The sequence below is a fragment of the Heloderma suspectum genome, chromosome 4 (genome assembly GCF_057233095.1).
Source record: "Heloderma suspectum isolate Gila_16-S chromosome 4, 16-S_ref, whole genome shotgun sequence".
NCBI lineage: Eukaryota > Metazoa > Chordata > Lepidosauria > Squamata > Helodermatidae > Heloderma > Heloderma suspectum.
The window spans coordinates 296,655,926-296,682,757 of NC_139461.1; the positions used below are offsets into that span (position 1 = coordinate 296,655,926).

Genomic DNA, 26,832 nt, shown 5'->3' on the forward strand with positions numbered 1-26,832 from the left:
TGTTGGTGTGTGCCTGACATCCAGAGGCAGGGAGTTCCACAGAGAGGGAACTACACACTGAAGGCTCCACTCGTGAGTGTATTCCACCCTGGCTGTGGGTCCATGTGCAGCCATCAGGAGCACCTCATCTGATGACCTCAGTGACTGGGCAGGTTAGTAAAGGAGAAGGTGCGCTCTCAAGTATCCTGATCCCAGGTTGTTCAGGACTTTATACACAACTAACAAAATCTTAAACCTGGCTCGGTAGCGAAAGCTCAGCCAATGCAGTTCCCTCATTAAAGGAGTTACATCCTGAAAAAGGGCAGATCCTGACAACAGCTGATCTACTGCATTCCGCACTAGCTGCAGATTCTCGACCAGACTTAAGGACAGCCCCACATAGCTCATGTTGCAGTAGTCCAGTCTTGAGGTTATTAGCTCCTGTACTACTGAGGCCAGAGTATCCCTGTCCAGGAGAGGCTGTAGCTGGCAAACCAGCTGAAGCTGGTAAAAGGCACTCTGAGCTGCCGCAGTCACTTGAGCCTCCAGCAACAGTGATGGATCTAGGAATACCCCCAGATGACAAGCCTGATCTTTCAAAGGGAGTGCAGCCCCATCCAGAAAAGCCAATGAGCCTGTCCCTGGACTCTGGAACCACTTACCACCAGGGCTTCTCTCTTGCCCAGATTCAGATCAATTTTTTTGGCTCTCATCCAGCCCGTCACTGAGTCTAGGACTTGCACAGCCTCACCTGATTCAGATGACACAAGGAGATAGAGCTGGGTGTCATCAGCATGCTGATGGCACTTTGTTCCAAATCCCCTAACGATTGCTCCCAACAGTTTCATATAGATGTTGAACAACACTGGGGACAAAATGGTACCCTGCAGAACCCCATAGCTCAATTGCCAAGGGATCAAGGAATAATCACCCAAGGTTACTCTCTGAAATCAGCCCCATAGGTAGGACTGAAACCACTGTAACACAGTGCCTCCAGTGCCCAACCCACAGAGCTGATCCAGGAGGATACATGGTCGATGGTATCAAAAGCTGATGAGAGATTGAGCAGAATTAACAGGGCCCTGTTCTTCTCTCAATAAAGGTCATCCATCAGGGCGACCAAGGCTGATTCAGTCCCATAACCAGGTCTAAACTTGGATTGGAATGGGTCTGGATAATCACTATCCTGCAAGAGTGCCTGTAGTTGCTCCACCATGACCTTCTCAAGTACCTTCCCTAAGAAGGCGATATTCATGACTGGGCAGTAGCTGTCAAATACCATTGGGTCCAGAGTGGGTTTCTTCAGGAGTGCTTAGATAGTTAAAGGTTAGATTGTTAAAGAATAGGAGTTTGATTGCCATGCCATGTGCATCTTATGGCTAAATGATGCTGATCAACTGTAGACACAAGGAAATGCATACAACATATACAGCTTAGAGTAGTTTCCCACCTCCAAAACCTGAACCACGGACTTTCTAAGTGCTGTGACCAGTTTGTGATAGTATGAACTCCGCAAACAAGGGCAGGTTTACACTTAGAAGTAAGCAGCTGTAGTAAACGTAGGGAGCAATCCTGCGACCACTAGACACTGTCTAGGGGGCCATAAGATTTTTCTATTTCTGGGAACTGTGGTTGGAGGCAGGGCTCCAACTTCGGTTCACAGTAACCGTGCTCCCCCTCCCCCTTGTAGCTGGCGTGGTTCTCTCTGCACCAGCTTTGTCTCCATGCTTGGAAATGGGGCGCGGAGATGACAAAAAGGGGGTGGTCCCAGGGGTGGGGAGGATACCACGGAAGCTGTGTTACACAGCTTCCTAAGCACGACGTGGCCTCCCCCCCCCCACAAGCTCTCTGTGCAGGGCGGCCAGAACATGGAGGCAAGGATTGCCTCGGTGCTCCAGCCACCTTGCATTGGATAGTCGTCGGCCTCTGAGTTCAGAGGCTAATGACTATCTCCATAGGATTGTGCCCTTAAAGAATTTAGTTATCTTCTGTGGCTCTTTGTATCATTATGAAATAGAAAGCCATGGTTAAAACAGATACTTTCTGTTCTCATTGAACCAGCAAGGGTAAAACACACATCAAGTTGCAGGGAACCTGCACATCTCTATCTCCTTGCTTCTCTCCGTTGTTTTTTTCTTCAATTCCTGCCTTCCAAATTGCATGTGCACTTTGTCCTCTTTATACAAATTGTTCTTTGAGCAATACATGCTTAGAATAGCTCTTTAGAAACAAACGTGAGTAGGTGGTTTGGGGAAAATCTTCAGGATTTTAAAAAAATTGAAAATAACAAGTTGAACCCTTTGCTTCCATCTCTGCTTCAGCTGTCCTATTAATAGTATTTATTACAGCTAAATATTACATTTGCTCACAACTCAATGTCTGTGGGCTGGTTTTCTTGTAAATGTTCTTCTCTCTTTCACTCACCCCTCATCTAAGATTTAAATAATGGATGTGATTCAGACCGGTTTAGTAAACAAACAAACAAACAAAAAACAATAACTGCTAAATAAAAATAGAGAATCTAGTTTTAGAGTAGCCATCTAAGAAAACTTGTTTTGGGGTGGGGGTGGCTGAAGGGAAGCATAAGTAATTATGAATTTGAATCCCCAGAATTTGTTTTTCTCAGTGTTAGAGAAAAACAATATGCAGAGTTTTATATTTAAAATATTATTGTAAACCACTTAGCATTAACAGAGAAACTGAAAGAGGCACAAGTCAGTCAATTAAACAGCAAATGGAAGAGTTGAAGAATTATGGGAGGAGTTTTAACATTTTAAAAGCCTCTATATTTCTGATTTGCCTCAAATATTGGAAGAAAATAAGGATGTTACCCAGTTTCTGAACAAGAAGCTAAAAATATTAACAATCAAGTAAGTAAGTAAATAAATCTTCCTGCCTAATGGGTTTAATGTGAGATACAAGCTGTCTGTGACCATTCACCAATCCTGTTTAAAATAATTATTGACAACGTTGCTGATACCTGGAATGAGACATTCTATTTCTTTCAAAACTTTGGAAGTATAACAGCCTGATAAATCAATCTTTCTTTTGAGGTGTAGTTATAAAATGTTGACTTGCATGGTTTAGTTTCAGTTCTTAAATAAAAATTACCTTCTCCATATAAAGGCAGTTTAATCATCCAAGAAATAATCAGATAACATTAAGAAACATGGTGACGTAAAAAAATTGTTGACTTTTCTTTAAATGATGAAAGGGTTTTTATGATTATGAAATGGGAATACAACTTGAAAGAACAGTTGTGCAAGGGATATAATTGGGGTGTGTGTGTGTGTGTGTATATATGGTGGAACATGGTTGTCACATTTCTAAAGTTGGAGAATCCTTTGACAGTGCTTCCTCAGAAAACCTTCCTTTATTAACATGTTTTGTTAAGTGTAAGTATACAAATCTGATTCCATTCATTTTTCATTGTACAAATGCTTCTTATAAAAGAACTGATAAGTATTTACAGGATGTGCTTGCTTTCAGTATGATGAATGTTCCCAACTTTCTGCATAACGGGCATTCCTTGCCAAATCAACAAACAAGGGCTGCATCATAGTCATGGATTTTATTGAAATGTTGCAGAGTCATTATACATCTTGAAATGCATCAACAGGCAAAATAAAAACAAAAGTATTCAACTTGATGTTCAAATCCATTATATTTTAAAACTTTAATTAAAGTTTAGCTGCAGTGGGTTGCAAGAAAGGTTCTGCCATTATAAGCCTCAAAATTCTGTTGCCTATAAAAACGGCACCTGTTGAGCTAATAACGTGAAACCTGGTATCCATGACCTACCTAATGAGGTCTATAATTGAGCAAAATATCAAACCACCCTGATAAAAGTTGCCATAGGTACAGCAAGTTAAGAAGTGCTGAAAAATAACATGTTTACCCTTTCTACTCCAATCTGCAGCACAGCATATTTCTTTCAAAATTTGGTGAAAATTACTAATGTCCTTTATTCAGGCTTGTTCGGATGGTGTGCCTGTCATAAGTTTGGTGAAGTTCTTAGCAGCAGTTCAAAAGTTATTATAGCCTATATTAGCAACTGCTGGCAAAGTTATGTCATGCATGCCCAGTTTCATTCTGATGCTAGAATGCTGCCAATACTCCAGTGTTTTCAAAGGGGTTTGCAGAGCAGATCTGTGGTATTCTATGTTCAGTGCCTCACAAGGTCATGCTACACTGTACTGCTACTGAGACAAGAGTGAGGTCATTTTGAGGGCTGAAGGAGTCATTCTGCCTGACACATAAATCACTGATGAAGGGGGTTGGAGGAAGCCATGCTGAAATTCTGTGTAGGTTTACCCAGACATAAGCCTTTATGAACATACAGGGGCATATCCATTCATTTGTACACATCTACCTAATTAATTATTTGCTTGTGTTTTAGGGTTTTTTCTGAACACTGTAATAATTCCCCTTCTAAAAACCAGGGAAAGTCACTGATCAAAAAACCTCCCAGTTTAAAACCAGAGTTAAGCCAGGAAATCAAAGCTAAAGCTGATGCCTTAATAGACGTGCCCCATATTGTGCTATGTCACAAATTGTGCTTGCTTACAAGAAACAAACAGGCATGGTTCAACTTGCAGGAGGATTCCTCTAGCAACTCAATAAGGCTCAGATGCTTCATAAGGCAATACAGGACCAGTGAGTCATCTTTGCTGGTCCCAGGCACTCCATCCTCCCAAGGAAAAGTGTGGGTGTATGTATATATGTATGTATTTATTTTTCATTTCTATACTGCCCAATAGCAGTATTTTAATCACAAAAATTAAAACCAAACGGCGCACAATAAAACAATTTAAAATATATAGAACATTAAAACCACAATATGACAATACAACCACAATAAATAAATAAATAAATGGAGAGTAGGTTGTAAGCAAGCACAATTCGTGACATTGTATAATATCATTACTAATCATGGGGCACGTTTGTTAAGGCATTAGCCTTAGCTTCGAATTTCCTGGCTTTGTGGAGCTTGAGCCAACATGAGATTTTATTCTTTATTTTTTTATTTCATTTCTATACCACCCAATAGCTGGAGCTCTCTGGGCAGTTCTCAGAAATTCTTAAACCAGCAAGGTTTTTTATCATTTAATTTCCCTGGTTTTTAAAGGGGGAATTTATTATTAGTGTTACATAATGACATTAGGTTTGTTTTACTTCCAGATCTACCATGCCATTGCTAGTTACTGAGAGTGTACAGTACAAAACAGTCTATTTCTGGTCTATCAGAATGTATTTTGTGAAGCACCCTTTCATAAGCAGTGCAGAGGGGTTTTTTAGTTGTGTTTTGTTTTTGTAACAACAAGCTCTACATCCTTCCCCCTTCAGAGTTCAATAATGTAAATCACTATACTCCAGAGAATAATGGATTACTCCTCCTATGTTCTCCTACAGGCAGGGCTTATGCAAATTAGCTTTAGCATCTATAATACAATGCAGTAATTTTTGAGACATGAAGAGAAGGCTGTATTGTTCTGTGTTTTATTAACTGAGTTTTATAGTGCTTCAATGATATGCCTTGAGAAACAGAAATTTCAAACTACAGGGCTGAATTAAACATTTTAAAATCCAAAATTACAAAAATTTGTGCAGACATTTTAAAGAAATGTTGTCCTGAAATGCACATTTCTGGCACACCTATCACTGTAAAATGTTCCCAAAAATGATTTGCATGAAATATGGTATTTAGGGCGCAATCCTATGGCCATTAGACAGTGGCTAGATGCCCATAGGATTGGTTGATTTTCGGGAACCAGCCTCAGAGCCTGTGCTCCAAGGTTGCTTCCCATAAAACAACCTCCCCTCCCCCACCCTCTCATAGGCAATGTGGATTGTCCCCGGGCTCCGCGCTTGGAAGAACAGCATGGAGCAGGGCAAAGGGGGGTGTTCCCAGGGGCAGGGAGTGCAGAAGTGCTGGTATGACGCCTCCGATGTGTCGTTCAGCCCCCCCGCCCAAGTTCCATGGCTAAACAGCTGAAATTGGCCATATAGCCGCAAATGCAGGGCTGCCAGAGCACGGAGGAGACGATCCGCTCCACTTAGAAGGAGTTTGGAGGCAGCCGCCTATCCCAACAGGATAGCGCCCTTAAAGTATTTATTTAAAGTATTTCATATGCAGATATACTGTTAAATTTTCTGTTCTACTTTTCCCCTCCATCCCAGCAATATGTAGTACAACTTAACTTGTATTCTGGCATCATCATGCTGAGCAATTTCTCTGCCAAAGGCAGAGAGAGTGATGTGGAGGGAGTAGGTATGGAAAATGCACATCATAATGAGTTGTATTACACATTACACAGGGGGAAGGGGAACTATATATTTATTATGACATCTAATACACATACTCTTAAATTGAAGGGATTCCCCCAAATGGTTAGCATTTTCAGTGATACCCCCATGTTCCTTACAATTTGAACGTCTGTTCTGTAATATGATGGTAATATGAATTGTCCCATAATTTATGACTTATAAATTATAATCAGTGCAGGCACTGAGGCTAGGTTGGTGGATATTTTAGACAGGGCCTTTTTGGTAGCAACATCCCGATTATGGAACTCTCTTCTGAGGGAGGCATGAATGGCTCCTTCCTTATTTGCTTTTAGCCATTCAGCCTGTTGAGTTCTGTCAGGTTTTTAATGCTATATCATGTTTTGTTGCTCTTAATGCTGCTTTCAAATTTTCTTGTATATTTTTGTATACGTTTTTTTCTCCCATGTGTGTGGGTGTGTGTTTTGGTTTTATGAGGAAAAATGATATTTTTTATTGTATATCCCCCTGGGCACCTGACAGGCTCCTGACAATAATTAATTAATTAATACAGGTCACCATTACAGACCTGCCTTTTAATCTTTAATATCAGTCTATTTGAAACAAAGCTATGACATTTTAATGATCTCTTCATGAGATGTTTTGTAGTACTACATGAAGAGAATGTCACTTCCATATGTTGCTGGAATGTCTTAAGTTATGAAAAGAGAACCTTTGTGACCTACAGAGTGACTGGATGCAGAGGCCAATATGACCAATGGTTTTGACTGTAAATAGGCATGTGAAGTGAAAGGAGAGTTTGAATGTGTTGTTCAAGGCTATTTAGAGAGATTCCACTATTGAATAAATGAGTTTTGATGTTCTGATACACGACAGACCTAAATAAGATTTCTTTTGCTCCTTCCCTGGTAGCACAAGGGCTATAAAAACTGACAGTACATAGAATACAAAAAATTTAAAAAGGAAAAGTTCTTCAAGAGGCTCAGTGAATATGCCTATATAATTTTTATTTTTTGAGTGGGGAAGAAACATGAATTTCTTTCTAAAATGTAAGGGATGAAAGCACCTTAAATCTATACTATATGTTCTTTATGTTTTCGGAGACACAACCAAGTAATTAAAGTAGAAACTTAAAAGAGACATCTGGAATAGTACCATCCTAGTAGATCCTGCAGCGAAGTGAACTGTAACCTGTGCTAGCCAAGGAAGAGATGATGATGCAGGAAGTAGCGCCCCAAAATGTTTCAGCTTAATAGTTATTGTAAACATTAAACTACTATTAATGTTGACACCCAAGAGCCATTATAAAAACATTTCTGGCAAAGTTTTTAAAAAACGGCAAGAGTTCCTTTGTTCTGTCCCAGAATGCCCTGTGTGCAGCTTTGGCTATGTGCCAGCTACCAAAGATAACATTAAACTATTCCTAAGTGTGTTCATTTCCTTTATGATAACATCAGCCCTGCATATTTTAAGCTGCAATTAAAATGCAGCACCACAGGGGAATGCAGAGGTGTCCCTATCAAAATGAATGATGAGGCAAAATCTATAACCGAAGTATGTGCACGTAAATATTAACATCTTGTACCACATTGTAGATCCACTGGATTTCCATTTTGCTTTGCTAAAAAGAAATTGGAGGGATGTCATTTTGCATCTAGGCAGCTTTTGAAGTTGTTCCTGCTGTGTTCAAGAAACCTTTGGAAGGACATACAGCATGTATTTGACAATGGAGGGGCTGGTAGCATGTGACTAGCAGACCCTGCGTTGTCACTTTCTATGAATTCTCTAATTATATCTGTAGTTATAAAGCTTAGGAAGGCCTGGCGTGCTATGGTCCATGGGGTCACGAAGAGTCGGACACGACCTAACGACAGAACAACAATATAAAGCTTACTTCAGTCGATAGATACTTTTTCTATTAAATCAGTTTTTATTGTCTTTTTTATATACAAACAATATGATAGTCAAAAATGATGTTTGTGAACAATACGAACTCAAAAGAGGAACCTGAATAAGAAAAAACAAGAAAAAAAGAAAAGAAAAATACTTGATATAGTCAATGGATACTTCTTGAGAGTGGCTTTTGATGCTAAGGTGAGTGGGGGAAGGTTACAATATGACGCTTAAGTGCCGTCGTTTCCCCATGCTTCCCTGATTCGTCTGAAACAGAACTGTTCCATTCTCTCCTTTTCCCCGCCACCCCCTTCTAAATAGTCCCAATGATCAGATTGCTGCAGAACAGCTTCCTGTGTGACACATTTGACTGGTTCATTCAACCTGGGACATCATCCCAGGAAAACTGCAGCCTTTGGAAAGGCTGTGAAAGTGGGGGAAATGGTCCATTCCAGTAGCAGAATGGTCCTTATCTCACTCCTATGTTCCACTGTGACAGGGCAGGCAGTATCTAATGCAGTATAGCTTTCAAGTACCAAGGGTATACTGTTCAATGTTGATCCCAGAGTGATGCTTTAGAGAGTTGTGATACAGGACCATTACCATCAAACCCGTAGAAAAATATAAGAGATCTTTTGGGAGAGGAAAAGCTTTGGTTCAAGCCTGAAGTGACAGAAGATGATCTTGCAGCCCTCTATAAACTTGCCATGGAATGGATAAAACAGTTTCCAAGATTAGCTGTGGTGCCGCTGTGAACTTAGTATGTTCTCCCCTAGTCTAAGTGGAATACAGTAGAGCTGCTGAGCTCACAGGAGAGTAAACATGGTGTGGCTACAGCTTATAAAGCATGGTTATAAGGGAGTTTGTAGCCCAGGTTCAGGGGCTATTTTTATTTTAAAAAAACTAAATAGTTGAAGAGGAAGAGAAATATATATCCATATATATGTCTTTTTTTCAGCATAGAGCCTGACTTTGTTTGACCTTTAATCATAAGGTTTACTATGACCTATTTAAAACTCCTGTTATGAAACATGTAGTTTCATGGGGCACTGAACTTTGTCCTAACGAAATTGAACCTCTTGTTTTAACTCCAGTGTTGTGTAACTCCTGTGCACACCTTTCTGTTGTGTGCGTCCATGTGTGTGTGTTTAAAGCAGCATTGACTTTTTAAGCTGTAATTGGTAAACAACAAGCTCTCAAATGACATCTGCCCTGTATTTTTATTTTACAAAGCGGTGTGTATCAGTCCTTTCTAGATAGTCACTTTATAGCACAATAAATGCATAGTTAATTCTAGTATGAAGATGCCTCCCCTCAAAACAAGGCTTCTGTGGTAAGAGCATTGCATTTCCCCCACACATAGCAATATTTTGTCACTGAGAATGCAGTTATTCCCCCACAAATTGCAGATGCTGTCTGGTATATGGTTGCATAAGTGCCAGAGGCTCCTATTGCAGGATTGCAAGCAGGTCCATAAAATGTTCTAGCCCAGTTGCCCACACATGTTGTGCTCATGGCACACTGAAGGTCTAAAGACAGAGAACCAACTGTCTTCCAGTTTGCAAATCCTGTTCACCTGGAGGCAATTCCTGCTCATCATGGGCAACCAGGTGAGTAGTTATTTATAAGCCTGACCTTGTATAGGCCTGTGATTAGTGACGGGTTACCTCTACCCCCTTTCTTTTTTGTGAGTTTTAAAAAATCTCTGGATTTCCTATTGTGTGACCACAGTTTCAAAAGAAGCAAGGCTATTTCCTGCCCTGCATTATGTAGGACTGAGCTATCCTACTGTTGGTATTAAGATGGCCCCATTCCAAGTATGACACTATTATTCATCAATTTTGTTCCTCCTTAATTTTTCTCCTTGAAAATGATTCAAGTATTTTATCTTGTCCTGTTTCCCCCATTGCAAGTTTGCCTATTTTTTGTTAAGAAAGAAAACAAAATATGAAAAGCATTACATTCTTGCTGTTTAAATACTTGCTGTCGTTACTGAACAAGTGGCCTATGATTTTTCTATCACTCTTTTTATATACGAGTTCTTAACTTAACCGTACCTTCAACTCCGTTTGCAGAGAGTGGAGAGTTTATCTGCTTTCGCTAGCAGTATACAAATCAATAACTTCCTTCCTGTGTAGAACATTAAGAGCACAATCCTATGCATGTTTAGACAGAAAAAAAGTCTTACAATTCCCAGCATCCCTCGGCCATGCTGGCTGAGGGATGCTGGGAGTTGTAGGATTTTTTTCTGTCTAAACATGCATAGGATTGTGCCCTAAGTTGTCTTTGTATATTGTGAGTTGCAGGGGTTGGGAAGTTCTCCAGGTGCCTGCCATAAACACTCATAAATAATCACAAGTGTTCTTCAATTCTTGTTTATTCATTGATCGGTTATATTGGGAAATTCTCATAAGTGTGAGGATAACAAATATTTCCAAACAAACAAATAAATGAGAAGCATCTGATATAGTTAAAACTTTCTTTGCATAGTAAGTCTCATAATAATTAGTTTTAAATGCTTTAAGGGATCTGGATACCAGTCTGTAGAGGAGAGAAAAAATATTCTGTCTCCAATACTGATTGTATTATAATATTTGGGGGCTGGGGTACCATTAGTTGTTTATTTTTAAGTAGAAAGATGAGATAGAAGTTGCAAAAATAGATAAATGATATTTAGGTGGTTCAGGAAATGTATTATTACACTATACTGGGCAGTGGGGAAGAGATTCTGCAAGGGACTATGGCCTGTTCATAGCTAGACTAGTCGGTTTATAAGATTCCTTTTAATTCATGTAACCTTAAGGGCACAACCCTATGCACATAGGCAGCCGCCTCCGAACTCAGAGGCAACCGCCTATCCAATGCAGGACAGGAGAAGCACAGAGGGGATCATTCCCTCCGTGCTTCTCCTGCCCTGCATTTTCGGCTAGACAGCCGGTTGTGGCTGTGTTGCCACGGGAGGGCTGAGGGGGTGGGGGAGGCTGCCGTATGACACACTGATGTATCGTACAGGCATTTCTGCCCACCCTGGAACACCTCCCGGGAATGCCCCATTTTGGCCGCTCCATGCTCCTCTTGCGAGCGTGGAGCACAGGGAAGTGGGAGTAGGTCAGTTCCCAGAGAACCAGATACCCTATGGCCGTCTAGCTGCTGACTAGCAGCCATAGGATTGCTCCCTAAGAGCAGTAAGTTTGAACTGTGCATGTTTTGATGGATTTGGGGTGGGGAATAGTGTGTCAGGGTGGACACTGAGCCCATAGAATCCCAGAGTAGTTCTGATTCTGAGGAAGAGCAGTCGCTCCTGGGAGAGGAGCGCACTCCTCTTTCCCAGGGCCCACAGCTGACGGAGATTCCTCCCACCAGCATTCCTAGCTTAGATAGCAGTCCAGGGAGTGACAGAGCGCGGATAGCAGACTTGGTGGACGCGCAACGCCGACGCAGAAAGCGGCACCAAATGGCGCAGAAAGAAGGCGTAGTGCCCGGTTGGCGCGCAAACAACGGCTGCGCCCAGAGGATCCAAGGGAAAAGGGGAGGGACTCTCCCTAGTCCTTAAGTTCAGGGGTCTGCCAGTAATGCCCTTTCAAACGGGGACCAACTGTTCCAACTTAGGGCATAGGTACTGTGCTGCTCAGATCTAGTTGCAAACAGTGTAGTTGTTAAGTTGTAAAAGAAGAATAAAGCTTTGAAAGGAATCCCTTTGTCTGTGTCTGGACTTAGCTACTGGATTAGACTGAGAGAGGCCTCCAAGGAGCCCTTGACAGAGTGCATAGCATAAGGAAATGTGCACACCTCCTGTTAAATTAGAGGTATGTACTGGAAGCATCAAAGCATCACAGTGCTCTGATGACATGCCCATCTTTTGGACTACAGCTTTTCCACATTTATAAGATGATGGTCTTTTATCATAGACAAAGCTAGGTACCCAGCTTTGCATGGGTATCAGAAGTGTATTTTTAGAGTCCTTCTATTAAAAGGTCCCAATATATAGTTGCAGGAATAACCTGCATTGCTGCTGTTACATCATGTACTCTACTAGAACCTGTCAGCAGATGAATTGATGTTATGGCAACAAGAAACCAACATGCAAGAGCTAGTCTGGCTGTTTTTTCTTTCTAGGTAACATGCCTACTATAAAGCATGCCAGGGACAATTTGGTGTGGTTTGTAACCCATTCATTGTTATACATTGCATTTCTAAAAGTGTTGAATGTGATTCTCACGTTTTAAAAGAGTGATGCAAAGTTGCTAGGAGTGGATCATAATCCTCCCTCACACTTCATTGCCTATTTTGGGGGGTTGGTATTGATTTAGGCCAAGAGTCGGAGTATCAGATGACCCACCCATTTGTTTTGTTCTTAACGTCATGTATTCTGCCTTGCAGCTTCCCAAATGGTTACAAGCCATAAAACCAACGCCCAACCACTTGGGAGGTATATCACTTATGTGGCAGTGAGGCTGAACCGTATATGTAGAAGGCCTTAAATATCCATGGAGCTATGGGGATAGGGGTACCCACACCACTAAAAGGATGTGTAAAGGGGTCCAAGTTGGCACAGTGTGAGTGACTTCGGACTTGGTGTATGTTGACTTACTGTGCTAGGGCCAATATGCCTGCCTCTTTATGTGGCTTTTTTGCTTGCTTTGCACCCTCTACTGGCCATATTTATTTATTTTTATTTTCATTTGTGTTGCAAGCCTTCTACACTGGAACAGAAGTGAATATTGACGGACAGGCCATTTTTCTGGGTTTGGGAAAGCTCAAACAGAGACCTAATTTGAGAAGCATGCTCTCCCTACTTTTTCACAATACTTATTGAACACCAGTGGGGTATAAGGCATTGTACATTATGTAGCTTTGAGTTTTTACATATCACTGTGTACAAAGTGGTCTTTACAGAGATAAAAGTAGAAATCTGGGCAAGCCAGTTCACACAGGAACCTGTGAACTAGGAATGTGCTTCTCGGTAGTGTAACAGCTACTGGCTCTGACAGTTGCTATAGTCAGCTAGAGAAACCCTATTCTAGCCTCTCAACCACTACCAGCACTATTATTTTCACTGTTCTCTCCTAGGAACTACCTTTTACCAGCAGAAAGGAGTAATAAGGAAGTTGCTGCAACTTCCTTATTCCTCAAGTCTATTTGTTAAAAAACCCAGGCACTGCTGAGGACAATGAACAGCTGAGAGGGCTGGAATGGACTTTCCAGCTGGTTTTATCAATAGCTGTTGCTTCAGTCTTTCATAGACTTCCGTACACTCGGGCTGTTTCTCAACTCAATTTGCTGACTTTTGGTGGTAATCTGCCTAACTTTTAAAAATCAACATCTGTATTGCTATTTTCCACTCTATGCTACTTCATTTTTCTTGACCTTTCAGTGGACCTTGCTATTTCTGCACATGCTGTGTTTGCAGCAGGAATGGGGCTGGGGCTGTGTGTATTTGTATTTCTGTTTAAGTATAATAATTTCTAAATGTGCATCTATACATATACATTAGCATATGCAAATTTGATGCAAACTATTGCCCTTTTCTCCTCTTTTTTGGGCTGTGCACTTCCTCCTTTTTCACAGTGTGTAAGTGGCCACCCATTATGGCTGCTTTGTCTTTTGTGTAAATGTTGTAAATGGCAATTACATTTGGGGATAGGAAGCTAACTAAAGTAATGAAAATTGCATATCTAGACCACCACCCTACTCTCCACCTAAACTGTTACAAATGTAAATCCACAGCTTCAAACCAGGTAGGTGGCATCTAAACAATCTGAGTGGAAAATTGCCTAATGAAAGGCATAATTCATTTGGTTCGTATCTCAGACATTCACTAAATGCTAATAATATTGATTGTAGGACGTATTTTGAAATCCCAGTTAAGAAGTTCAAAGAGTGTGGACTTAGATTCTTTTTCCATCCTACGTGGAATGTTAATGACTGCATTAAAAAGATAGCATAACTTTTGCTGGGGTATAGTTCAGGTTAGAAAAAGGTGACAAGAAGCAAAGTAGTAATTCTCATTGATCAAATATTTTGGCTGTAATCCTCAAACTTATGGATCGTGCTCAATTATTCCCCAATAGAGTGTGCTGGTCAATTGGAACAATCTCCATATGCCTTACCTCCTTGTCCTCACGTTTGTGAATAGAATGGCGCAAGGGGAGAACGTTGCTTAAGAACGAAATGCAATGCAGAAAAGGCTTGGGTTCAGATCTTTGCTCAGTGGATTTATGGCAGCTGTGGCCTTGCCCCATACCACCTCTTAGGAAATTGGTAGTAAGCACAGTGGCCCTATTGGATATTGTCCTTCGGCTACATCCTACTTTTTAGGTGCAAACCTCGAATAACTGACAGCAAGCAGTAGAAGGCAGCTAACAGAATATTTGTTCTCAGCATTCCTCATGTTTAAAGGGACAGTAGCACTTATGCTCCGTATTGCATGGGAGAGCAAGGACACATAATGATAAATGGTTCACTCACGCCTTGTAATGGGAGAACTACCAGTAGCAAACTCAATTTACACAGTCAAATGTTTGTATGAATTCTTACTTTGCCATCTCTGTTCTGGCCATCGAGCTTTCTTAGAAATACTGAAATGTTCACTCATGTTTCGGTTTTAAGTATACTGGATATACATTCATTTTTGAGGGCAAATTTGTTTTTATGATTGATGATCTAGAAATAAGGAAATAAGGATACAGAAATTATTGTCATTAAAAAATGTCAGTTACAGCAACTAAGTGCACCAATTTAAGAGTAAAATTTCCATGAAAAGGTTTTAATAATAAATACCATCAGGACAGTGACCTGAATTGGAACTGCAGGTGATCAATGGGCCTCATAAGTCTCTCAACAGTGCATGATTAATGCAAAAATATTACAAAGTAGAAAACTGTGGCCTTGTTCTCCTGTTTTGGAGATGAGGTGGTCAACCTGTACCACTTCAGATTGCAGCTAGGGGCTCATATGACTTGAACTTCCCCTTCATACAAAAAAAAATACCCATCTAGAAATCTGGCATATCTGGAAAAGGTTTTTTCTAGGCTAGTCTCCTTCCTGGCATAATGGTTTTCTGTGTGTAAGCATGCTTTTGTGTGTTGGGGGCTTTGGGGCGCATTCCAGTATGTGAGCTCCCACCTGCAGTCTGAAATGGCACAGACCAGACCTACCTCATCTGCTATCTGTGAGAATTAGGTCTATGCCACTTCTGTACTTCAGAAGTTTTGGCATTGTATGATATGGTAATTGAAATAGGGAGTTACTTGGTGGCAAAGAGTACAAGGGGATAGTCTGAAAAGGAGTTGGGAGTGGGAGATTAGAAGTACATTGGAACATAAAGTTCACATATTGGGTTGATCTAACTGAGCTTAATTGTTCTAAATCTAAATCATTTTTTCATTCTGCTGCAACTTCTTTTCTTCTAATAAAAACTTAAGTGTACAACTCCACCAAATACTGCTGATATATCTGCATGGTATGTTATTAATCTTCTCACTGTTCATTGAACTGGAGTGTGTTAGGACACCTAAAGGAGTGATACATGTAAACTCAAGTTTGTGGTTTGACCAAAGATTTGGATTTGGGTTAATTTGTTACTGCTTTCTACTAGTCAAATATAAATAAGCTTCACATCTTTAGATATTCCATGACTTTCCGAAGGTTTAGGTTACCATTTCTTGAAAGAATTAACGAATATAGGTGCCACCAATGCCTACCTGTTGGTTTTCTCTGGCATGTATGCCCAGTTAATTAGAAAAGTGGTTACCTATTGCTTTTGTATATAATCACTGGAAATGGAATTGTTATTCCACTGAAACATGCTTTGCAGTAGTACGAAATATCAAGCCCTTTATAAACGTTTCGTTACCCTGACTGTCTTGTACAAAATGAGAGTTAGAGTATCAAGGGACAACTAATTTCTCTTAGTGTTTCACATGTTTGTGGCTGAATCTTCATATTTAAATATAGAGAAATTTATTCTTAGACCACAGATCCTGCTATTATGTACATGTAATTTGTAAGAGGTAGAGGGAATTCACACGTGATTCACCTAAGTTGATGTTGGTTACTCTTGTTTATTTGGCACATAATTACTTAAATGTTAACTGCTGCCACTGAAAATACTGTGTTTGTGGTGATATGGTGCTCCTTCATTAGTACATTAGCTGTGATGGCTTTCAACACATACATCATCACTTGATTGGTAGTAATAAACATCAATATTTGATTGAGAAGGAGCCTGTTTACTCTTGTTGCAGATGTAACACTGAAGCATAGTTAAGATCAACAAGGGAAGGAAGGGGAGAAATTCACACTGGACAGCTGAAGAAGAAGGGGGAAGAAGTGCCTGACTTATCCCTGCTTAAAAGAAATCAGCATTATTATGTTTGCACTGGGTCATCTTGAGAATATAACAAATGCTAATAATAGGGAGTTGCCTTTTATTGCACAGATTAAAATTCAGTTCCTCAAATCCTTTGCTATGTGGATATGGGCTGGGAGACGTTAGACGTTTCATGCAACTCTGCTGTATGTTTCTTGAGAGTTCTTTCTAGAGATCCCTTTTGGGGAGGCGGGGGGAACCTGAAAATCCAGTACTTCTGTATTTACCACTTCAGAATGGATCTAAAACAAGTCAGCACAAGTGAACCTTACTGAGTACTTGCTCTTCAGAAATCTCTAAGTAATTTGACAGTTTCCAAAATACTTTTAATGTTGAACGGAATTCCTTATCTATGTAGGTTTCCCAAGTGGTAAATTGGTAAAGCCCAGTTATTGAACGTTCCGTTGTATATTTGGACAACATATAATGCTTGAATAATGGAAATATTTCTTTTTGGTGATCTGAAAATTACACTTTGGTTCTGAGACTGAAGCTAGTGATTTTCTTCACCTGAATATTTAACAAGAGCTGATCTGAATAAGGAGAAGAAAGGACCAGTCAGGCTTAGATGACCTACCTGTTGTGATTCTTTACGGGGGAGACTATAATGAACCTAATGAAAATTCCTTAAGATGCAAAAGATATATTTCTAACATTCCTAGAAATTCATTTTAAAATTGTGGCCAGTCAATCTGATGCACATAGCATTCTGTGACACTGAAGAGAATAAAGTGTATTTTGATTACTTGGAACTGGGCTCTTCTCACCCCCACCCCCAGGTAGGTGTCGCTTCCCTGCGACATACCTTTCAGATCCCAGTGACCTCCAGTTACATTGCAATACTTCTGCTGCACATCCGTTTATATATAAATGGAAGGATACCATGCTTTTGTTTGTGTTTTTAAAAACTGAAATTCTAATATTGGGTTTTAATACAGCACATTATTTGCTTGCATGATAAGTATGGAAAAGAGTTTTCAATAACACAAATTATAACCTTAGTTATAGAAAATCTATTTATGTATGTAGAAATAATAGCAACTATGGCAGGGCTGCAGAACCTTTTTCAGCCCTAGGGCTGAATTCCATTTCAGAGAAGCTCTTGGGAGCCACGTTCCAGTGGTGGGCAGGGTCAACATACCAGCATATTTTAGTTTAAAGCTCATACTGCTGGTAACTAAGGTTTAGGAGAGGCATTTCATCCTTTCAGAGTGAGTAAAAAAACTGCACAAATGCCAAGAAACCACCTAGTGATCGATGGTTTGGAGAAAGGGGTGGGGCCAGGGAACAGGACATGGCCATCTGAGGAACCTAGGTGGGCCAGATTTAGCACCCAGGCCTGGAATTTTACAGTCCTGAAGTATGGATTACATCCATTATTGTGTGAGCAGCCTTCCTCTTGCACAACATAACTATCCTGTCCTCTACTCCCCCTTCCTGCCCCCCCAATCTCCTCCAGAGAATTCCCAAGACACTCAGAGCATATACGGGGGGCAGGGGGGCTGCACAGAGGAGGGGGAATCTGCTCAGCTAGTAGATGTTGCTCAGTTCTCTATTACCCCAAATAGTTAGAGTTTTGCATAAGCAATCACTGCACTGGCTGAAGCACATTCCTACATTGGTAGGTATACGAGCGTTCATGGTCCAGTTTCTGAGACTTCAGGAAATATTTTAATCCTTCTTATGATGTGTCCTGTGCTCTATCTGCTGGACCTAATGAACTGGAGATCCAGGATGTTTTAACAGAAATACTACTGGTTTGTAGTCGAAAGGTTTCATGAAACTCCTGCAGAACTATTTTATTGGGTTGGCTGTTGGTCATTAGGGCATGTTGGGCACGTAGCCTTTTTTTCTCTTTCATTTTCTTGTGAATTGTCCCTGTTGACTTATACCCTCCCTTTTATCTTTTGCTTTCAGGAGTTCTATGAACATACAAAAACACTTTGGCAAGATGAAGGTGTGAAAGCCTGCTATGAGAGATCTAATGAATATCAGTTGATCGATTGTGCACAGTAGTAAGTACAACTTCTTACAACTGCTTATTGCTGTATGTTCTTGTTGAGGGGGGAGTAATAAATACAAGAAACACAGGAGGACTAACCAGTGCTGAGTAGAGGGGAACAAGTACTTCACGTGATTTGGAAGCTATACTTCTATTAATGCAGCCCCAGCAGCCCCAAATAGCATTTGCCTTTTTTGCAGCCACATCACATTGTTGGCTCATATGCATCTTGTGATCTACAACAATTCCAAGATCCTTCTTGCTTGTAATATTGTTGAGCCAAATATTGCCCATCTTGTAACTGTGCATTTGGTTTCTTTTTCCTAGGTGCAGAACTTGGCATTTATCCCTATCAAATTTCATTCTGTTGTTTTCTGCCCAGTGCTCTAACCTTAATCAAGATCATTTTGAATTTTGTTTCTGTCTTCCAAAGTTTTAGCTATCCCGCCCAATTTTGTGCTGATCTTTAAATTTGATCAGCATTCCCTGCACCTCCTCATCCAAGTCATTAATAAAAACGTTGAAGAGCACTGGGCCCAGGACTGAACCCTGCTCATTACCTCTCCCCAGTTTGAGAAGATCCCATTGATAAGCACTCTTTGAGTCCGATTCTTTAGCCACCTGATTGTTTTTTCATCTAGCCCACTTTGAGCTAGTTTGCTCATCAGGAGATCATGGGGCACTTTGTTGAAAGCTTTGCTGAAGTTGAGGTATATGATGTCCACAGCATTCCCAAAGTCCACAAGGGAGGTTACCTGATCCAAAATTGAGATCAGATTCGTCTGGCAGGATTTGTTCTTGACAAATCCATGTTGGCTTCGAGAGCCATGTTGGCTCTCTACTTCGAGTAGAGAGCCAGTGTAGTGTAGTGGTGAGAGTGACGGACTGGGAGCCGGGAGATCCGGGTTCTAGTCCCCACTTGGCCATGGAAGCTCACTGGGTGACTTTGGGCCAGTCACAGACTCTCAGCCCAACCTACCTCACAGGGTTGTTGTTGTGAGGATACAATGGTGAGGAGGAGGATAATGTAAGCCGCCTTGAGTTCCTTGCGAGAGGGAGAAAGGCGGGGTATAAATGCAATAAATAAATAAATAAATAAATAATCACTGAATTGTTATTTACAAGGTGCTTACAGATGGATTGCTTTATCATCTGCTCCAGAACTTTCCCAGGGATTGATGTCAGACTGACTGGACTGTAGTTCCCAGGTTCCTCCTTTTTGCCCTTTTTGAAGATAGGGACAACATTAGCCCTCCTCCAATCATCTGGCACTTCACTCATCCTCCATGATTTCTCAAAGAGAATAGACAGCCGTTCTGAGAGTTCTTTTGCCAGTTCCTTTATTACTCTAGGATGCAGTTCATCTGGTCTTGGAGATCTGAACTCATTCAAAGTAATTAGGTGTTCCTTAACCATATGCCTATCAATCCCAAGCTTCAATCCTGCCCCTTCAGCCTGTACTTCACCATTGCCAGGGTAGTCATAGACCCTCTTTTGGGATAAGACTGAGCCGAAGTAGGAATTGAGCACTTCTGCCTTTTCTTTGTCACCTGTTGTCATTTTGCCATCCTTATTTAATAGCTGAACCACCATTTCTTTCCTCTGTCTTTTACTGTGAACTTATCTGAAGAAAGCCTTTTTGTTGCTTTTAGCATCCCTCACTAGCCTCAGTTTGTTCTCAGCTTTAGCCTTCCTGATGCCATCCCTACAATCCTGTGCTACCTGCCTGTACTCTTCCTTTGTTGCTTGGCCTTCCTTCCACTTCCTATATGTGTCCTCTTTTGTTGGCAGGTCATCTCTAAGCTTTTTGTGAAGGCACATTGGCTTCTTTTGTTGTCTTCCACCCTTTTTTCTTGTTGGAATTGTTTGTAATTGTGCCTTGAGAATTTCGTTTTTTAAAAACTCCCATCCATCTTGGACTCCTTTTCTTATTAGAGTCACTTGCTATGGGACCTTACTGATCATTGTTCTGAGTTTATTAAAATCAGCTTTCCTAAAATCCAGGATATGCGTTTGGCTACACTTGACTTTTGCTTCCTTTAGAACCAAGAACTCAAGTATAATGTGGTCACTTTCCCCCAGAGTTCCCATAACTGCTACTTTATCCACTAAGTCATCTCTGTTGGTTAGGATCAAGTCAAGGACAGCCGATCCTCTAGTTCCTTCTTCCACTTTCTGTAGGAGGAAGTTATCAGCAACACAAGTCGGGAATGTCTTGATGGGGCCATGTTTTGCAGAATTTACCACCCAACAAATATCAGGGAAATTGAAGTCCCCCATTACTACTACATCTTCCTTCCTTGAAACATTGGTAATTTGCTTTTCAAACATTTCATCCTCGTCTTCTCCTTGATTGGGTGGCCGGTAGTAGACTCCAACCACCATGTTCCTTTTATTCTTTGCTCCATTTATTTTAACCCAGATGCTCTCCATGGGACTACCAAGCTCCTCCTCCTGTATTCCTGTGCATAGATATGTATTTTTAACATATAGTGCAATTCCACCTCCCTTTCTGTTCCTTCTGTTCTTTCTGATCAAGTTATATCCTTCAACTGCTATATTCCAGTCATGGGAGTCATCCCACCAAGTTTCAGTTACACCTATCAAGTCATAATTTCCCTCCTGTATTAAGAGTTCAAGTTCATTCTCTTTGTTTCCCATACTCTGGGCGTTAGTATATAGACATCGAAGACCATGTGCTTTATAGACTGGCTTCCTTTCTACATGTTTTTGAAGACTATTATTGGGCACTAATAGAGCTATTCTCTCCATTGTGGTACATGAGCCTTTATCCATTGTTACCCCCAACTTTACATCTCCCTTCCCCGTAGGATTCAGTTTAAAGCCCTCTTGATGAAGTTCTTCATGCTGTGGCCAAACACATTCTTCCCAGCCTTTGTGAGGTGCAACCCATCCCTTGACAACGGTCCATCTTCCAGGAAGTATAGCCCATGGTCCTAGAATCCAAATCTCTTGCATCGGCACCACCTCTGTAGCCAGTCATTCACCCAGAGTATTTGTCTTTCCCTTTCTATCCCTCTTCTAACTACTGGAAGGATGGATGAGAAAACTATCTGGGCCCCAAAGTTCTTGAGTTTCCTTCCCAAAGCTTCAAAGTCTGACGTGATTTCTTCGTAGCTCCGCTTGGCGGTATCATTTGTTCCCACATGGATGAGAAGAAAGGGATACGTGTCAGTGGGCTTTATGAGTGTAGGCAACCCTTCAGTCACATCTCTAATCTGTCCTTCTGGGAGACAGCATACCTGGCAAGTCCATGGGTCTTCGCGACACACCTGGGTTTCGATCCCATGCAGCAAGGAGTCTCCCACAACTACTACTCTTCTCTTGTTGTTGTAGGCCTTGGTTTCATTGCCTCTGCTTGACTGACCTTCAGCCTCTGAAGTTCACTCTCATGTGGGGTCCCCTGTAGTTCTTCCTCTGCAGGCTGTCCTCCAGTGTCATCCTCAAGTACCTGAAAACAGTTCTATAGTTCCACTGCTTCCACTGGTGCAGAGTGGGTTCTAGTTCTTCTACTCCTAACTGTCACCCTTTTCCAAGCAGTATCCTCTACGCTTGTTGCACGTGTAGCCCATGTTGATCGCAGGCATGAAAACATTGCACAGACCTTGCAGGGCACCACCACTGGAGAGTCTTTTTCTTCCATAGTCTCTGTTCCCTTTATGTTTCTAGCTTTCTGATTGTGCAAGGATAGCCTGTGCTTTGTCCTCTATTCACTGGAGGTTAACAACAGAGTCCCACTGGTATGGAAGTGTCTGTTACAAGAAAAAGAAATTTCAAAAAGTTGTTAGGGGCCTCCTCCTTGATCTCAGCTGCTGAACTCCTCTGCTGAACTCCTGTTCGCTCGCTCTGATCGCTTGCTGTCTGGATGCTTGCTTGCTTGTATAGCCCCTAGACCAGCTGGAGCAGCTTGCTCTGCTCAGCTAGGAGACAGGAAACAGACTGAAACTCCCTGCCCACACAGCTGCTGAGAGTACTCAGGCCATGCCCCTTCAATTCAGTTGGAGTTCTCAGGATCACATGGTGAGCAAACAGCGACTCAGAATGGAAAGGAAAGTCCCCTGGGCTTACTCCAGCCCACTCACCGCTTTGCCTTTGTCTCCTCTTCCACTGCAATTCCTCTGCCAAACTCCTGTTTGCTCTTCTTGTTGGCTCACTCTGGGAGCGAGCTTGCTTGCTTGTATAGCCCCTAGACCAGCTGAAACAGCTTCCTCTGCTCTGCTCAGCTAGGTGACAGGAATTTCAGTTCAAAGTTTATATATAACTTACTTGCTAGAGTGAAAATATTAACTAGGTATCATTACATGGAACTATATCTTCTGCTTAACCAACATCCTGTACGGTTTCAGTATTTAGTTACTTTTTCTGGCTTGTGTCCTTAGAATCGAGCCGAGGGAAGCTCACAGACTTGTCCCCTCCGTCCTCTCCACTGCAGCGATCTGCACTTCCCCAAGAAGCCTCTCCAGAGGATCAGGATACCTTTGTGGACATTGTGGGATGGGGTGCAGGGAGGCTGTTGAGGAAGAGAATTACTCAAAATTGGATGGAGGCACTTTCTGCATGTGGACCAGATTACCCCTTCTCCAGCAGCCCCTTGAGATCCACCCCATGCTGTTCAGGAATGGGTTCCCATCCATCTGGAGAGGCTTTGGGGGGAGGGCTGCAAGAGGGAGTGGACCAGGAAATTCCACATCTGCAAGTTTCCTTCCACCCACAATTTTCAAGATCCGAGCTTCTGTGTTTACTGTTGGAAGTAGATAGTTGTCAGCATGATGTGTGGTCCCCCTGTCCCTTCTTGGAGTAAGGGGGAGAAACAGGCCTTGAGTGGTTGCTTGCTTTTGTTGAGGCTTGAATGCAGGAATTCCCTTTATTTGAGTTGTACCAGCTAAATAAAAGACAGAGATGCAAGTTTGGCTACAATATTAGAAAATGGTACTTACAATATAGTTAGCCACTTTATTTTTTATAAATGAAGTTGCTTTTTAACTTGGAATGTATCATATATTTCGTTAGGCAACACTGGGAGGGGCCATAGCTCAGTGGTAGTTCAATACCTGGCTCCTCCAATTAAAGGGATCTAATAGCAGCTGATGTGAAAGAGCTCTAGCTGAGTTCCTGAAAGTTACCACCAGTCAATGAGGACTGTAGTAGGCAGCTATGTCTCTGAAACAAACATACATTATTTTGGTGCTTTGATATTACCATTTCACCAGCTTGCCATCTCCATTCCACAGTGCTACTTTTGCAAAGTGTGGGGGTAGGTTTGGGAAAAGGAAGCAGCAAGGAGCTATATGGCAGAAGAGAGTTCAGTTACTACTGCTTGGCTTGGTGAGCTTCTGACTCCAGATGTGCATTCTGGCTTCTGGATGTTCTAGATCTTGTCACTGTCCCATTGGAAAGTGCGTGTGTGTGTGTGTTTGCGGAAGTGTGGGTAGGAGTTGGAGAGCTTGTTCAAGTGGCTGTGTTTGTGTGCTGGAAGGAAAGCTTTTAGATGAGCAGAATATGGCAAGATACAGTTGGATGGCTCCATGCTGGAGGAATAATAAAAGGCTTGAAGTTGAAGTTGCACTGAGCTCCTATTAAGCTAGATTTGGACATGACAATCTGTTGGACTACCCACAACCCATGTGTGTGCACACACTTCCTCTTCCACTTCCTGCCTGCTTTCTCTCTTGTGCCTTTATTCAGTACTTCTGGGGTTTAACCCACAGTTTTCCGTAATATCCAAATCGAGGCCTCAGAGGCCTTGCTCTCTGTAATGTTTATTTCTGCACATACCAGCATGTTTTGTTGTGAGATCCATATGATTTTTGAGCCTTGCTCAACTTGTAGCACCTAACAAACCAAATGTGTGTTTACTACAGTGGGTCGTAACCGGGGGGGGGGGGGTGCATGCCTGGCAAGCCCCACCCCGTTCCCACCACCCCTGTTGGATACTGTTGGATCAGGCCTCTCAAAGTTCTGCACCCTGGCCCGTGTGCAACATTTGTAATGTACTGCTGTGAACCAGGCACTTGATGATAACCCTGCTCCTCTTTTGGGCTGTATGCCTAGGGCCCCAAAAATACTGAGTATGTAGCAGCAGAGAGAGTGCAGCTCCTTGGTAGAGTACAGGCTTTGCATGCAGAAGGTCCTGGGTTCAGTCCCTAGAATCTTCCAGTTAGAAGGATCAGACTCTTGGATAGGTGCTGCCAGTCAGAGTAAACAATAGTGGGCTAGATGGACAGACTGTCTGATATAAATCTACTTCTTACGTATCAAGTTCACAGATATGGCTGGCATGCTGCACAGTTGAGAAGTCAGACCCCCTTTTTCCTTCCAGAAGATGGAATCCATTTAGGATCAGACAAGAGTATTGAGAGGGAGAGAATGCTACCTTTCAGAAACGTCCATTACAAAAGTACAGCTCCTGTATATTGGGATGAATGAATACCAAGCAGTAGTTGCTGTACAGTGATAACTTGATCTTTGCATTCCCTGCACTTGGCAGTGGAGTTTTGTTTGCTCTCATTTGGAGTCCTCTGGCCTGCCAAGTTGACAGAGCTGGGCCCTGACCTGCGACCTGTCACAACCCCTGTACGTTCAGAGGCTTTAAAAAAGTGAATTAGTTTAGACCTTGAGCCTCTCCATAAATAAGAAATCATAGGGTGAGTTGAGATTAACCTCCACTTTATCTTTCTCTGCCTATTCCCTTTTAAAAAGCCTATTCTTTACCATTTCTAAAGGGGTAGCTGTGTTAAGTCTGCTGCAGCAAAAATAACAGTCTTGTGGCACCTTAAAGACTAACGAATTCAATACAGGAACTAACTTGCTACAAACAGCCATTGTTTTCAAGTGTCAGGTTTACAGGGCAGAAATGTCTCATCTGAAGGCTGGCTTCAATATAATATTTTCCTTTTCTTATCACTCTAACTTAGAAGATGTTAATGGTAAACTTGCATATATTTGTTCATGCATTTTATCTGTGTGACCACAGATCAGCATGTGCTCCTTCTCTGTGGTAGCACCCCAACTCTGGAATGCCCTCCTGAGGAGGTGCAGCTAGTGCCAGCTTTTTATTCTTTTCAGCCTCAAGTCAAGATGTTTTGATTTGCCCAGGCATTTTAAATTAATGGAAGCATTTGCTGGTCATGCATCTCAATTTTATTGTGTTGATGTATTTTTCTATAGTTGGCAATATGTTGATCATTTTTAAATTTTATGTATAGGGCAGTACTCTATACTTCCAGTGCACCTCTGCTGGTTCTGTTGCACAAACAGAACCACCTGTTCGTCCAGTAGGAACTAGCAGAGCTTACTTCTGTAACCTCCGTTGATGTTGCCACTCATCTCTGGATGTTTCTGAAATCATGATTTCTCATTGCACTAGTGGTTGGACACTATAGGATACTGCCTGTAGTACCCTGGATGAAGGAGCAGTTTAGAACATGTAAAATAGATTAATTTATTAATTAGTCAAAATATTTTAAACTTTTCTTTAGGGCTCACTGCCTTCACAAGGCAGCTTACAGTATTAAAAAAAACATGAAGATGCAACTATAATTAAACACATACACATGAGCAGCAGCCACTAATGATTTTTAAGCACTGGAATAACAGAGCATTCAGGGTCTTTTTAAAAAGCCAGCGGTGATGGGGCCATATGTACCTCTCTGGGGAGGGAGTTCCAAAAGTGCAGAGAAAGCCCTATCTTAGTATCCATCAGTCTACTGGCTCTTGATGGTCGGCCAGAGAATAGAAACACTGATGCTGATCTTAATGATCTGGTGGCCAGCCAGATGGGCGATTAATAAATTTAATAAATAAATAAATAAATAAAATGCTTGGGCAGGCTCATAAAGGTGTAGGTGGTCCTTCAGATAACATGATCCCAAATCCATTTAGGGCTTTAAAGGCTAAAACCAGCACCTTGAATTGGGCCCAGAAACTAACAGGCTGTTACACCCCATTATGAATTCAATAAGGATGAAGAGTTAGTGGCCCCAACGGAGGACAATGCCCAGTTCCTGCCAGGGCCTGCACTACAGCAGGGAGGAGCCTGCTGAGGTCCCAGCTGCCCAGGGAGAGGGGGACTCTGCCTCAGAGGAGGAGGCTGAGCTCCCCTCGAAGTCCTTGTCTGATGAGGCAGGCCCAACTCAGGGAATCGCATCGAAATGCTAGGCTGTAGCAGAGGTCTACTTGGGAGGAAAGAGGCTTCACTGTATGCCTAGCCAGTGCTGGAAACAATACCGCTCTTCTCACTCCGATGTTTACTACCCTGCCTCCTGGACTTTGCTCTGTGATT

At 41.8% G+C, this 26,832-nt stretch overlaps 1 protein-coding gene across 4 annotated transcripts in view; it reads left to right on the plus strand.

The window, feature by feature from the left end:
- GNAS (GNAS complex locus) overlaps window positions 1–26,832 on the plus strand; it is a 304,178-nt gene that overhangs the window by 223,863 nt on the left and 53,483 nt on the right. For all 4 annotated transcript variants that reach the window (XM_084854281.1, XM_084854282.1, XM_084854284.1 and 1 more), the window contains exon 5: window positions 18,446–18,543. In XM_084854281.1, coding sequence (XP_084710407.1) covers window positions 18,446–18,543 — 98 coding nt within the window. The remainder of the gene's footprint in view (window positions 1–18,445; window positions 18,544–26,832) is intronic.